This window comes from Eschrichtius robustus, chromosome 15 (genome assembly GCF_028021215.1).
Source record: "Eschrichtius robustus isolate mEscRob2 chromosome 15, mEscRob2.pri, whole genome shotgun sequence".
Classification (NCBI taxonomy): Eukaryota; Metazoa; Chordata; class Mammalia; order Artiodactyla; family Eschrichtiidae; genus Eschrichtius; species Eschrichtius robustus.
Window position 1 is genome coordinate 52,662,715 of NC_090838.1, and position 14,378 is coordinate 52,677,092.

The 14,378-nt window shown below is 35.7% G+C and overlaps 1 protein-coding gene across 3 annotated transcripts in view; it reads right to left on the reverse strand.

Annotated features, from left to right (window-relative positions):
* XPO1 (exportin 1) overlaps positions 1-14,378 on the reverse strand; it is a 43,128-nt gene that overhangs the window by 17,292 nt on the left and 11,458 nt on the right. For all 3 annotated transcript variants that reach the window (XM_068564495.1, XM_068564494.1, XM_068564496.1), the window contains one exon: positions 13,218-13,290. In XM_068564495.1, coding sequence (XP_068420596.1) covers positions 13,218-13,290 — 73 coding nt within the window. The remainder of the gene's footprint in view (positions 1-13,217; positions 13,291-14,378) is intronic.

Genomic DNA, 14,378 nt, shown 5'->3' on the forward strand with positions numbered 1-14,378 from the left:
TCCTTTTCAGATTTATTTTAATTATAGCATTAAGCTAATCCTATAAGTAATTTTAACTTGTTTGTCCTACAATGTAGAAAAAAATAGAGTTAAGGAGGAAGTTTTTATTTGTAGTATTCTTTACTTAAGGGTACCTTAATAGTATAATCTGTTCTTCAACAGTTAAGATTTCATGCCTTTTATTCTTTCAACAGTTGACTTCATGCCTTTGATTTTAATTTGCATCATTCAGAATTTACTTGGCATCTACTACAGCTCCCCTCAAAATTTAAAGTAATGTGGTACACTTACATTAACATACCCAAAGGGTCTGAAACAGATTCCCTAATCCAACAAATTATTTTTTCCCACTACAAAGAATAAAGACTACTCTTACATCTGTTTAATAATTTAGGTTTTGCCACCAAATGACTTATGAAGATTTTTGAATTTTCAAAGCTATCTGAACTTCAAAAATACAGATAAAGGTTTTGTTAAACTGTGTGTACCAAGTCTCGTCTAACAAATCTACAACACTGGACTCAATATCCACTGAGAAGGAATATGCTAAGAAATTTACCCATAAGGAGTTAGCCAGAAATTTAGTCAACTTGAAGGCAACAAAGTGCTTATTTGATTGTAAAACTACCTTTATATAGTAATCTTCATGAGCTAAAACAACCTTCAAAAAACATTAATAATTTCCTAATTGCAGAAAAATTTCATAAGTACAATAAAGCCACAAAGTAAGGGTTATTCATCAACTGAAAATGTAATGTTAAGTATTAAAAATGTTCACAATATAAGAATCATTTAAAAAACCTGCCTGCCAGGTGCCAAAAATTTAACTGTTATATACAAACACATACAATCTACTGAAAACTATGTTATCGACATTTTAAAAATTTCTACATTAGGCAAAGACCACAGTACTAATTGTTGCAGACAAGATCCACCAATGAATGAATGCTAAAACAAATGGGCAACACTTTCAGGAGAAATGCATTATCTGCATACTGTCAAATTATCTTCCCAAGATATTTTTCACTTTCAAAGTGGAAGACAGTAATACTGTAAACAGAAAACTAGTGGGCACCAACATAACTGATAAAGATTAATAATAAATGAATAATTAAACATTGACATCATGTACCCCTGGTTTGGTGGACTGAGGACACACCACCTGTGTGGTATTCTTGCCCCAAAATATTGAACCCCAGTCTAATCATGAGAAAACAACAGACAAACCTAAATTCAAATACACTACAAAATAACTGACCAAAACTCCTCAGTGTCAAAGACATATCAAGCAGAAATTAAGAACTGTCACAGATTAAGGAGACTAGAGACACAACTAAATAAATTGTAGACTAGGAAAAGGACAAGAGAGAAAACTTGTGAAATTTGAATTAAGGTCCATAATTCAGTTAATAGTACTGAACCAATGTTAAATGTTTGGTTGTGATAATTTTATTATGGTTGTCTAAGTTGTTAAAAGGATAAACTAAGAGGTGTAAGTACATTCTGTACTTTTTGGGTCAGTGTTTCTATTGTCTAAAATTATTTAAAAAAAAACAAGAGGCTTTGTGGACACACAAAATAAAATCAGATCTAGATTCAATAAGGTGATTAAAACAAACAAACCGACGAGAGGAACAAGTTTTATTTTAAAATGAGTGCTAAATCATACCACTTAGTTAGGTTAACCCACACAACAATCGCATGTCCTTAATATCCACTAGATCAAATCAAAACAATTCTGATATTGTTGACCCTCCTGTTCTTTACAGATGAATTACTGTCATTAAGGCCCCTAAAAACGTAAGGAACCAAGGGGGGAAAGTGGCCGGGGGGGTGAGATGAATTGGGAGATTGGGGTAAAATAGATAACTAATAAGAACCTGCTGTATAAAAAAATAAACAGAATAAAATTCAAAAAAAAATTAAGGAAAAGGGCCATTATAAACAAATAAAAAAGCACCCCTCTGAAACCTCTAATATAGGCAAAAACGTGGTTTAAACAAAACCAAAAATACAGCCTACTCTCTTAAATGACTGACAATACCAAATAATAAGAGATTCAGTAGTTTTCTTCTAAATCTGTCATAAGGAACAAGAGTAGAACTACAATTCCTGCCTCTGGTTGAAACGTGTATGAGTCTTGAGGCTTTTCTCAGCCTCCGAGAATAAGAAAACAGGATCAAACTGATCCTTCACTCTTCTGTTATCAATTAAATCAATTAAATACCTTCTCTCCCTTTTTTTAGAGGCTTCTGAAATTCACCTGTAGATGGAGCAAAGAGTAAAAGATGAAAGCAGGAAAAATGTGAAATAAGTAGTTTAAAAAACCCAAAAAACTACAAAGATCTCACAGACAATAAAGTCTCTGAGACTTTAAAAAGACTTTAAAGTCTCTTAATTTAACGTCACTCTATAATGATCAGTACTTCCATCCATCCAAAGCATTGAAACTATATGTAAACAACACCTTTTTGATCAAGTACTGCTGCACACAAGTGTCTGTTTAGAATCTCCTACTGCTATGTAGCTTATCTGATTAAGTACCATAACTCCTTTCCCCAAATTCCTTCCCATGGTTTACCCAGAATTAAAAAAATAAAAGCAGTTCAATTAAGAACAATTTTACAATTGCAAACTGAACCTTTAAAAAAGAAATGGTGGGAGTTCTCTGGTGGCCTAGTGGTTAGGATTCCGGGCTTTCACTGCGTGGCCTGGGTTCAATCCCTGGTCAGGGAACTAAGATTCCACAAGTCACGCGGCACAGCCAAAAAAAAGGTGTCACACGTATCAAGGGAGAAAAGTCAAATGTTTACAAGTAGCAGAGAAAGCTCAGCTTCTAAGATTTAACAGAAAATACTTCAATCCCAGTGTCTATTTATTCTTTGTACCAAAAGAATCAGTCGTCTGCCAGTTGCAAAAGTGACATTTATGTAAAACAAATTTCTTAAAACAAGAACTACCTTTACAAGATTTCATATCCAATAAAAACCATACTAATCAGAAATTAACTATTCCCAATTATTCAGAAAGTGTATGTGGGGCTTCCCTGGTGGCACAGTGGTTGAGAGTCCGCCTGCCAATGCAGGGGACACGGGTTCGAGCCCTGGTCTGCGAGGATCCCGCATGCCGTGGAGCAGCTGGGCCCGTGCGCCACAACTACTGAGCCTGTGATCTAGAGCCCACGTGCCACAACTACTGACGCCTGCACGCCTGGAGCCGGTGCTCCGCAACGAGAGAGGCCACCGCAATGAGAGGCCCGTACACCGCGATGAAGAGTGGCCCCCGCCTCCCGCAACTAGAGAAAGCCCGGATGCAGCAACGAAGACCCAATGCAGCCAAAAATAAATAAATAAAATAAATAAATTTATTAAAAAAAAAAAAAAAAAAGAAAGTGTATGTGAAGAGACTAGGATATTCCTTCCAGCAGCCTTCTAAGCTCTTCCTTGGGAATAAAGAAAACTTGAAATATATATATATTAAAAAAAACAAACTGAAGAACATTTCACTGAAGAGTTCTCATACATAGTTTGTATGCCTTTGATAAACACAATTATGCTCTTATATGGTTACTAAGTTTTTCAAAGGACTCCTACAATGATCTAGCATACTTATATCCATAGCCCCCCATCCCGTTCTTCTAAATATGAACAAAAAAATTCACCTCCAAAGTTATTAAAGTAAACCTTTGAATTATTTATTGAAAAGGAATACTTTTTTTTTTTTTAAAGGACCAGTCATGTATAATTTCTTCAAAACAAGGTACACTAGTATAAAAATGCCTAACTACTCACTGGAAGGCAGCTTATGGCACATGAATGCTCCTTATCCAAGAGTTTATGCATGCATCTTTTATAATCCAACTCTATTTTCTCAAAGTCAAGAAAAATTTCTTTGACAGTCCCATTTCAAATAAAAACAAAGCAACACCAAATAGCCTACACAATCCTGTAAGTTGATAGTACCAACATTAGCTAGCTAAAAAGCTGAGATTTAAGTAACTCCCATCCTGACTTAGAAGTTATATATCATCTTGTAAGTTAGTTACACAGCAATATTAACAATCTTATCCCCCAGGAACATCTTGCAAATATTAGATACTTAATGATAGGGTAAAAGAAATGCATAACAGAATCTGATTCACTAAAACCCTTTAAAATGAGAACTTACTGACTACAACATACTGATGGTGCCATATTCTTATGGAGGCAAAAGCCCTTTCTAAATTTTAATTGTAAAGTTGTTCATGAGCCTCTTAGCTAGTCAGTGATATAGACTGTCATGCACTAAGTTTTCAACTAAATACAAGATTCTACCTATTAAGAGAAAAGTGCATTCCTAAACAAACTAAAATATGAGTTAAAAAGTTGCAGTCTCTGGGGCTTCCCTGGTGGCCCAGTGGTTGAGAATCCACCTGCCAATGCAGGGAATACAGGTTCGATCCCTGGTCCAGGAAGACTCCACATGTCGCGGAGCAACTAAGCCTGTGCGCCACAACTGCTGAGCCTGCGCTCTGGAGCCCGTGCACCTAGAGCCCGTGCTCCACAACAAGAGAAGTCACCGCAATGAGAAGCCCGCACACCGCAACGAAGACCCAAAGCAGCCAAAAAAAAAAAAAAGTTGCAGACTCCTATCTCTTGCTTTCATAGTGGCTAATTTTCATACAACACAGAAAATGGAAAGACTTGATACACTCTTACAAAAGTAAAGCTACAATCAGACAAAACTGAGTTCAATCCAGTCTCAACCATTGTGCAATACTATCCGATCAAATTCACTTTAAATATTTGTTTACTCTGTAATCACATCCTTCCATCAAAGCCATGTACAACCGAAACTTTTCTTTCACATTTTAAAATATTTTACAATGATGTGTTAGTTTCAGGTGTACAGTAAGTGATTCGGTTATATACAAATAATATACACATTCTTTTTCAGATTCTTTCCATTATACCTTATTATGAGACATTGATATTCAATACAGCACAATATATGTGCTATACAGTAGGTCCTTGTTTATTTTATATATATAGTAGTGTATGTTAATCTCATACTCCCAATTTATCCCTCCCTCCCCCCCTTCTCCCTTTGGTAACCATAAACTTGTTTTCTATGTCTGAGTATTTCTGTTTTTAAAATATGTTCATTTGTATCAATTTTAAAGATTCCAGAATGTGATATCATGATACTTGTCCTTCTCTGTCTGACTGACTTCACTCAGTATGATAATCTGTAGGTCCATCCACGTTGCTGCAAGTGGCATTATTTCATTCTTTTTATGGCTGAGTGATGTATTTCATTGTGTGTGTATGTGCATTGTGTGTATACACACACCCACACCCACCCTCCACATCTTCTTCATCCATTCATCTGTTGATGGGTGTTTAGGTTGCTTCTATGTCTTAGCTATTGTAAATACTGCTACTATGATCACTGGGCTTCATGTATCTTTTTGAATTAGAGTTTTCATCTTTTCTGGATATATGCCCAGGAGTGGAATTGCTGGATCATATGGTTAACTCTATTTTTAGTTTTTTTAGGAACCTTCATACTCTTCTCCATAGTGGATTACCAATTCACATTCCCACCAACAGTGTAGGAGGGTTCCTTTTTCTCCACACCCTCTCCAGCATTTATTATTTGTAGACTTTTTGATGATGGCCATTTTGACTGGTGTGAAGTAATACCTCATTGTAGCTTTGATTTTCATTTATCTAATAATTAGTGATACTGAGCATCTTTTCACATGCCTGTTGGCAAGAAAGAAAGGCTCTTTTCCCGTGTCATACTGTCATTACAAACATCTGTCCATTTAAACCACCACCAATGATCATCAGAAAGATAGTCACTAAAATACAGCTATCTGTCCTCTTTACCTTATTGCCCAAAGGAATCCAGAATAATGTTCCTACTCCTCACTCAATAAAATACTCATGCGAATAAACAGCAAAACAAGAAATGACGCTAAAAAAACCTCAAAATCAGGGGTTCTTAACCTAGGGTTCCCACAGATAGGCTAGAATTAGACTATAACTTATTGCCTGTATGTTTAGTAGTTTTAAGAGGAATGGATCTTTATTCTTTATTTATTACTCTAAAAGGGCTTACGGCCTCAGATACTAAACTCTAAAATACATACAGCAATTAAAATTTTAGTAAGTTCATAGCATCACTATTTACAATAGACAAAATTTGGAAACAATCCAGAATGAAATTGTTACATACTGCAACATGGATGAACCCTGGCAATATATGCTACTGAAATAAACCAGACACAAAATACTGTACGATTGTACGCATATAAGTTACCTAATATAGGCAAATTCATAGAGACAAAAAGCATAATAATGGTTCACAGGGCCTGGGGAGAGAGTGTAATGGCGAGTTAACGTTTAATCGGTAGTTTCAAACTGGGATGATGAAAAAATTCGGGAGATGAATAGTAATGATGGTTGCACAATACTATGTATTTACTTACTGACAATAAACTATACACTTAAAATGGTAAACATTATGTATATTTAATCACAACAAAACAAGTTTTTATTTTATTAAAAATTCAACAATTTTTCCTATAACAAAAGAACTATCATAATAAAATCCACACCCCTTTAATAAAATCTATAGGTGGTTCCTGTCTCCTGCATGGATGTAAGGTAAGGATTAGGAATTGTTAGGTCTCAAGTAAACACCTCTTATGGAAGTTCCACAGAATTAGGAAACTTTGGGGGGATCAAATTGTTACCTTAACCTGAAGTGGTGGGAAAATACTTTCTGTCTGTATGATGTTGAAATGCAAAAGAACATCTTGAAAAATACTGCCTTGTTTTATTAGATAAAATGTAAATTTAATCAATATTATCTTTGCTTTATTATCCCATCATGTTATAAAACTGGCAAAAATACACGAATAGGAGTGCCTGTCACATCTGCCATTAGACTGATATTTCAAACACTACATTCTATGAGGGGAAAAAAGGAGTTTCTCATGGATTTGCTTAAGAACCAAGGGCTTAAAGAGCCCAAACACTTAAATTTTCTTTTCAAAATGACCAACAAAGGAAACAACTATCTCTGTTCAACAGGGAGTAACACTATCAACCTAAAATAAGTAGACATACACACAGATGTTAAGGATGCTCAACAGCAGAAGTCACAGTGAGAAGCCATTATATATGTACTACAGTGGCTAGAATTAAAAACACTGACCATACCAAGCTTTGGTGAGGATGGGAAGCATACTGCTACTGAGAATGTAAAGTGATACAACCATTTTGGAAAACAGTTGGGCAGCTAAAAACATACACCTACCATATGATCTATCCATTCTACTCCTAGCTAATCAAGTGAGTGACAGAAAGCAGATTGGGGGCTGGGGAGGTAAAGGAGAGGGCAATCACAAAGAAGAAGGTCTTGATAACAGTGGTGTTTTCACGGGTATATGCATGAGTCAAAACGTATCAAATTGTACACTTTAACACACACAGTCTATTGTATATGTTAAATATACCTTAATAAAACTTAAAAAAGCAAACAATTTTTAAAAGCCAGTATTGCTTAAAGGCAACAAGTTAACATGTGATATTCAGTACAATGAGAGACTTTAAGCATGGAAGTGACCTGATTTAGTTCTGTTTTTTAAAATATCATGCTAAATCCTTTGTTGTGAATATATTACAAGGGACACACATAAATGGGTGTTAAGGAGCCCAGTTAGGATGCTATTGCAGAAATCGCAACGTAACCTGAGACTAGTATATGATTACTTGGTGAAATGGAGAGAAGTGGGAGTATTTTCATGGAAAAAGGCTGGCAACATACACGTTGTGTTTATCCAGTCAGCACCTAGATATGCAGAGGGCTTTACACACATTACCTCTTATATCATATCCCAATAACCATGCAAGACAATCAAGATACTATGGCTTTATCACTTTGAACCTTTTCCTCATAAATTCACCACTCCCCTTTTCAACGTCAGCAAGTTTGTATATATCTCATGAAATGTAATGATCTGTAAGCCATGTGCCTTAACAGATTAAAATATAATCCTTTGGTTTAAATTAAAATGATAGAGATTCCTTAACAAAGATTTTTTTCAGGGAGAGACAAAGGAGGCCTCCCCCCACTTCTTTATGGTTTGAATCTTCTAAACCAAGCACCAAAATTTTACAAAAGGAACAGGGGTTATAATGAAAGCTGATGTGTACTGCAGACAAGAAAGAAGAACCAACACCACTGACAGTCCTAGTGTACCTTTGCTTCAATGACTAGTAACCACTCCCTATTTGGAAATTATTCCACTTATGTATTAAAATTTCTTCTTTTTCTTGAGTCAAAAATATTGTCTTAAAAACAAACAAATGGGACCTAATTAAACTTCAAAGCTTTTGCATAGCGAAGGAAACCATAAACAAAACAAAAAGACAATCTACAGAATGGGAGAAAATACTTGCGAATGATGCAACTGACAAGGGATTAACCTCCAAAATATACAAACAGCTCACACAGCTCAAAAAAACAAAAAAAACCAAAAAAACCCCAAACAACGCTATCAAAAAATGGGCAGAAGGGCTTCCCTGGTGGCGCAGTGGTTGAGAATCTGCCTGCCAATGCAGGGGACACGGGTTCGAGCCCTGGTCCAGGAAGACCGCACATGCCGCGGAGCAACTAGGCCCATGAGCCACAACTACTGAGCCTGCGCGTCTGGAGCCTGTGCTCCGCAGCAAGAGAGGCCGCGATAGTGAGAGGCCCGCACACCGCGATGAAGAGTGGCCCCTGCTGGCCGCAACTGGAGAAAGCCCTCGCACAGAAACGAAGACCCAACACAGCCATAAATAAATAAATAAATAATTTTAAAAAACAGTTAAAAAAAAAAAAAAAGGGCAGAAGATCGAAAAAGACATTTTCTCCAAAGAAGACATACAGATGGCCAAAAGGCACATGAAAAGGTGCTCAACATCGCTAATTATTACAGAAATGAAAATCAAAACTACAATGAGGTATCACCTCACACCAGCCAGAATAGCCACCATCAAAAAGTCTACAAATAATAAATTCTGGAGAGGGTGTAGAGAAAAAGCAACCCTCCTGCACTGTTGGTAGGAATGTAAATATGTACAGCCACTATGGAGAACAGTATGGAGGTTCCTTAAAAACTATGGAAGCAACCTAAATGTCCATTGACAGAAGACTGGATAAAGATGTGACACACACACACGAATATTACTCAGGCATAAAAAAGAATGAAACAGTGCCATTTGCAGCAACATGAATGGACCTCGGGATTATCATACTAAATGAAGTAAAGCAGACAAAGACGAATATCATATGATATCGCTTATATGTGTAATCTTTAAAAATGATACAAATGAACTTATTTACAAAACAGAAATACAGTCACAGACATAGAAAAAAAACTTATGGTTACCAAAGGGGAAAGGGAATTGGGAGAAGGATAAATTAGGAGTTTGGGATTAAAATATACACACTACTATATACAAAATAAACAACAAAGACCTACTGTATAGCACAGAGAACTACACTCCATATCTTAAAATGAAAAATTGTCTTGACTTACTTAAAAATGTAAAAGCAAAAATACTGGGAAAGTCATTAGGCTCTTAAATAGACGAATGAATCCCAAATAGGGAGTGGTGCTAGTCACTTAAGTACTTCAATAATAAGTAATTCATTAATTGAACAATTATATACTGAACACCTATATACCAAGCAGTAAGAATGCAATAAAGACATTCTCTGATCCCTGATACCGTTAAGCTCGTATTTGGGAGGATAAGGTAAAGAGTGAGAAAAACAGTGATAGCTAAGTGGGATAAAGGTTATCGCAGGTGGGGATGGGGGTGACCAAAAGAAACATTTTTCTGACCTAAAGCAAAATGATAAAAATCAGAGCAATGTAGTTAATTTTGTATTACATAAATCTAAATTCATTAAAATGATTATGAAGGTTATATCTCCCTTGCTCTATTTTTATTAAAATATCTTTTAATTAAATGTTTTTTAACATGTCCTTACTTGGCTATTATCTGTCTTTTGCTCATTAAAATTTTACTCATTTGTGATCCGCTGGTACAGGACACACTAAGGGAACACAGAGCAAGAGACATCTAACTCAGTCCAGAACTGTCACGTATTTTCCTGGCAAACTGCTTTAGATAATGCCCTAAATTGAAAATGCCATTCCACTAAAAGAACATGTGAAAATTAACGTACGCTTATGGACAAGAACCTGAAAGCTGATAAAATATATGCTGGATTGGAAAAAAGTTACAAAACTTATCTTGGCTTGCTGTTTGATAGGTTTGATAACCAAACCTATCCTTCCTTTAAAATACATCAAGCATTGCCATTTTCGTGAATGAGCTTGTCCAAAGGGGCCAACCTGATTTTTCCCCTCTTTTAGCATGTGTTAGCACTCATTACATATACGCCTAATTTAATGATATTTTTTTAAAAGATTATTTTTAACATGTTTTATCTTCCTACCTGTAATACTCTGACGTAGGGAATATATTTGTATAGTCTTAATACCTAATGGTACTAAAATGGACAAAGACTAGCTAAAGTGGAGACAACAGCTTAAAAGATATGACAATTAGGGGCTTCCCTGGTGGCGCAGTCGTTGAGAGTCTGCCTGCCAATGCAGGGGACACGGGTTCGAGCCCTGGTCTGGGAGGATCCCACATGCCGCGGAGCAACTGGGCCCGTGAACCACAACTACTGAGCCTGCGCGTCCGGAGCCTGTGCTCCGCAACGAGAGGCCACGATAGTGAGAGGCCCGCGCACCACAATGAAGAGTGGCCCCCTCTCGCCGCAACTAGAGAAAGCCCTCGCACAGAAACGAAGACCCAACGCAGTTAAAAATAAATAAATAAATAAATATATTTTAAAAAAGAAAAAAAAAAGATATGGCAATTATAAACAAAAGGAATGTACAATATTTTGGGGGTTATACTAATTTATTTCCAATATCGAAGTTCCTTAAAGATGAAGGAAAATTAACATTCAGAAATGTTAGTATACTTCGCGAGATACAAAATTTTAGGATTGTAGAAGCCTCCTAGGATTGACAAAGTTGGAAAGAATTATAAATATAGTAGTGAATAAATTTATTTCCCAGTGTTTTATAAATGAGATCAATTACCTTAAAAACACAAACCATTAAATGCATCATGCAAAGTTGCTGCTGTATATCTAAAGTTAGATAGTGTTCACTAACATTCTCTGGGAGCCATTTTACATGCTCTTCTAATATTGAGCGTCTGAAAGACCCTAAAAATTACATCACACTTTCCCCTCCATGTAATGACTTCACTGACAGTGAAAACCATATATGTGGTGATAGGAACTTCAGGTACTTTTTAAAAAGTTTACATCCCACTCAATCTTATCACTAGTGTTAAGGGGAAATGCAAGGGGAAAGGTGATTCTAATAGATGTTTTTTATAAGTACTGCTTGCAGAGAAATGAAGTATCTCACTAATACAGAACAGGAACACATGAATAAAATAGAATTCTCTTGACTCAGGGAGAATAATCACCACCCTGCCTCCACCAGTTTTTGCCAAACAAGATGGTAAGACTTTCAAAATTAAAATTAAATATATACATATTCCAGGGCACATATTAAATATACATATGCCCTGGAAATATGTATATATTTGATACTTACATAGAAATATATGGAAGCTTTTGACTTTATGATAAAAACCAAAGCATGCCACTCCCATTCATGCAGAAAGCAAAAACTGTCAAGTCCTCAGGGAGAACTTTAGCCTCTAATTTTTTCAGTAACAAATACAACCATGACTGATAAGCTAGTATAATTTTAAATCATTTAATTTATAGCTGGAAAATAATTTGGGAGGATCATCTAGCACAATCCTTATGTAATAAGAAGCAGAGGTCTATGTGTTTAGAAATTAAAGAGGGACTTATTATAGTAAAATGGCACTGAAGTAAAATATTACACACTTTTTTGTTGGTATGGTAAGCCACAGCCAAAGTTAAATTTGAGGCTCAAACCACAAGTATAAAACAACAGTAGTAAAGGAACCAGGACTGCACCTAAGGTCCCTAAAAGTAGTGATGAAGTACAAAGGATCTATTTGGGCCAGAGTCAAACTGTACTTAATAATTTCTGAGAAAGGCACAGAATGTGATCTAAAATGGTTTCAAACCAAAATAAAAACATTTAAAGAAACAGGAACCTCTTTGCGGGGGGTGGGGGGCACTATTTCCTCCCACACTATCATTCTTAATTCACAGTTTATGGTGTATTAGGGATATTGCCATTAAAAATTGTCCCACTGACCTCTAAACGTGCTAGAAAGATGTCAAGATTTAAGTCAGACTGAGTAAATCTAGGTCGCTATTCCACCATAAAGATGACATGAGAAAGCAGGTAAAGACAAATCTTAAAGAGCAACAGTCAAAGAAAGGGGACATAATTTAATAGGAAAAAACGCTACCAAAAGTAGTATAACCCCATTTTAAAATCCAGACTTCTCTCTTTATTTTTTAGAGATTAAACAAGTAACAAAGTAGATACTAAGGCAGTATGTGAAAACTGGAAGGAACTGCATTAAAGAATTCCAAGAGACTAACTTTGCCCCATGTTTCTTAAACCATGACTACTTTTATTGAGGTAGTGACAAAGGAAAAAGTAAAAATATTAATACCAGGCATCACCACATCTTCATTTTTTGATCTTTCCTTATTTTAGAAGCCAACCTCTTATACGGTATGCCCAGAATTTAAAAAGCTAAAGTCTTGATTTTTAAAACTTGTTTTTTCCTTTGCTGTTATATTTATATGTTATTCCTTGTATTACAGTACTCATTACTTGTTACTGTGTGATGAATTTAAAACAATACATAAGAGCACATATTCAAATTTCATTCATTTCAAACATGGTCCAGATTAACTATAAGTTGATACAAATTTTTCACCACAATATTTACTGTAGAAAGTTTGACCAGTCTGGTTTCTGCTTTCCCCCAAAGATAACCTTATTCTTCGCCTGCCCCCAAATATAAACAGAACCTGCCTTGCAACATGATGAAAGCAGTAATCCATTAGAGCATAATAAACTACCAACGATTCAACACATTCCTCCTGTCCAATACTCAACTATGATAAAAATGCCAGGAGTAATAAAATTCTGAATCTACAATTCTTTAAAAACACTTTCCTACCTTCACATTGGTTCCTTGGAAGAATCTTCCACCTTGTTTTTATCACATTTTCCAAAATTTGTAGTCCATAATACTGAAAATTGGAGAATAGAAGCATGTGAATATATTGCTGTAAGACTGGCAATTTCCAGGATTCACAAATGGACAGACATTCACACATTTACATCTAAAGTTTCAAAAACATTATGCTACCAAGTTTAATTACATATATTAAACAAGGATCTATTCGCCCATATACTGAGTTTTCATGCATTTTCCTCACTTTATTGTTTACTACTCTATTTAACGTCCTGCTGTTTATACATGCTCACACCAGGAGGAAGAACCAAATAAAAAGCCCTTAGCGGCCAAATGGGCTTAGTCTGTAGAAGGAAAAGTAGCAGCCAGATACGAATTCACAGCATAAATGACTGCTTATAGGCTCACGTACTTGAACACGACCAGGCTCCTAAGAATTTAGCAGCTTGGATGCTCTCAAGCTTCCTACCATCTTCTAGGAGTTGTAAGCTCTTGGCCAAGTATTAAAGTATTGTCACAGATACTTTCTACAGAAAGTGTTTACAAACATCACTGGTGTGTTACTTAAGGAGCAGCAAGACAGCCCATGGGTTTAATTTTAAATTTTTACCCCACCCTTATAGTTGCTATTTCTACTAATTTAAAGATAAACTTTTGTGCACAGTCAAAATAATACACAAATGAATGTTGCAATCTGTATCTACCTTTCAGGTATTCCTTCCAACTATAAAAATGATAACTAAAAATGTAAGAAAGTTAATAAATACAAATACCACTTTCAAGCCATTTTGTCCCTCCTGTTGATTACTCACTCTAAATAGTCAACAATATTTATAACAATTTACAAGGCTACAGGAGTTACTACCCAAAATCATTACCATGACCAATTAGTGTGGATAGACAGGAGGAAGAAAAGGGTCAAAACTGTTGTGGTATGCTTCAACCGGTTGAATTAGGGAAGAATCAGCTATAATACCTGAAAGGTAAACTCATTCATATATAGATATATAACCTCAGATTGCAAGTTTTGGCTGAGAATAAGAGTTCATCTTTAAAATGGTTAGTCATCACACAATAAAATAGGAGCATTAGTATTTCAACCAAAGGGATCATGTGAATGCACACTTTATCCAAAGCACAATA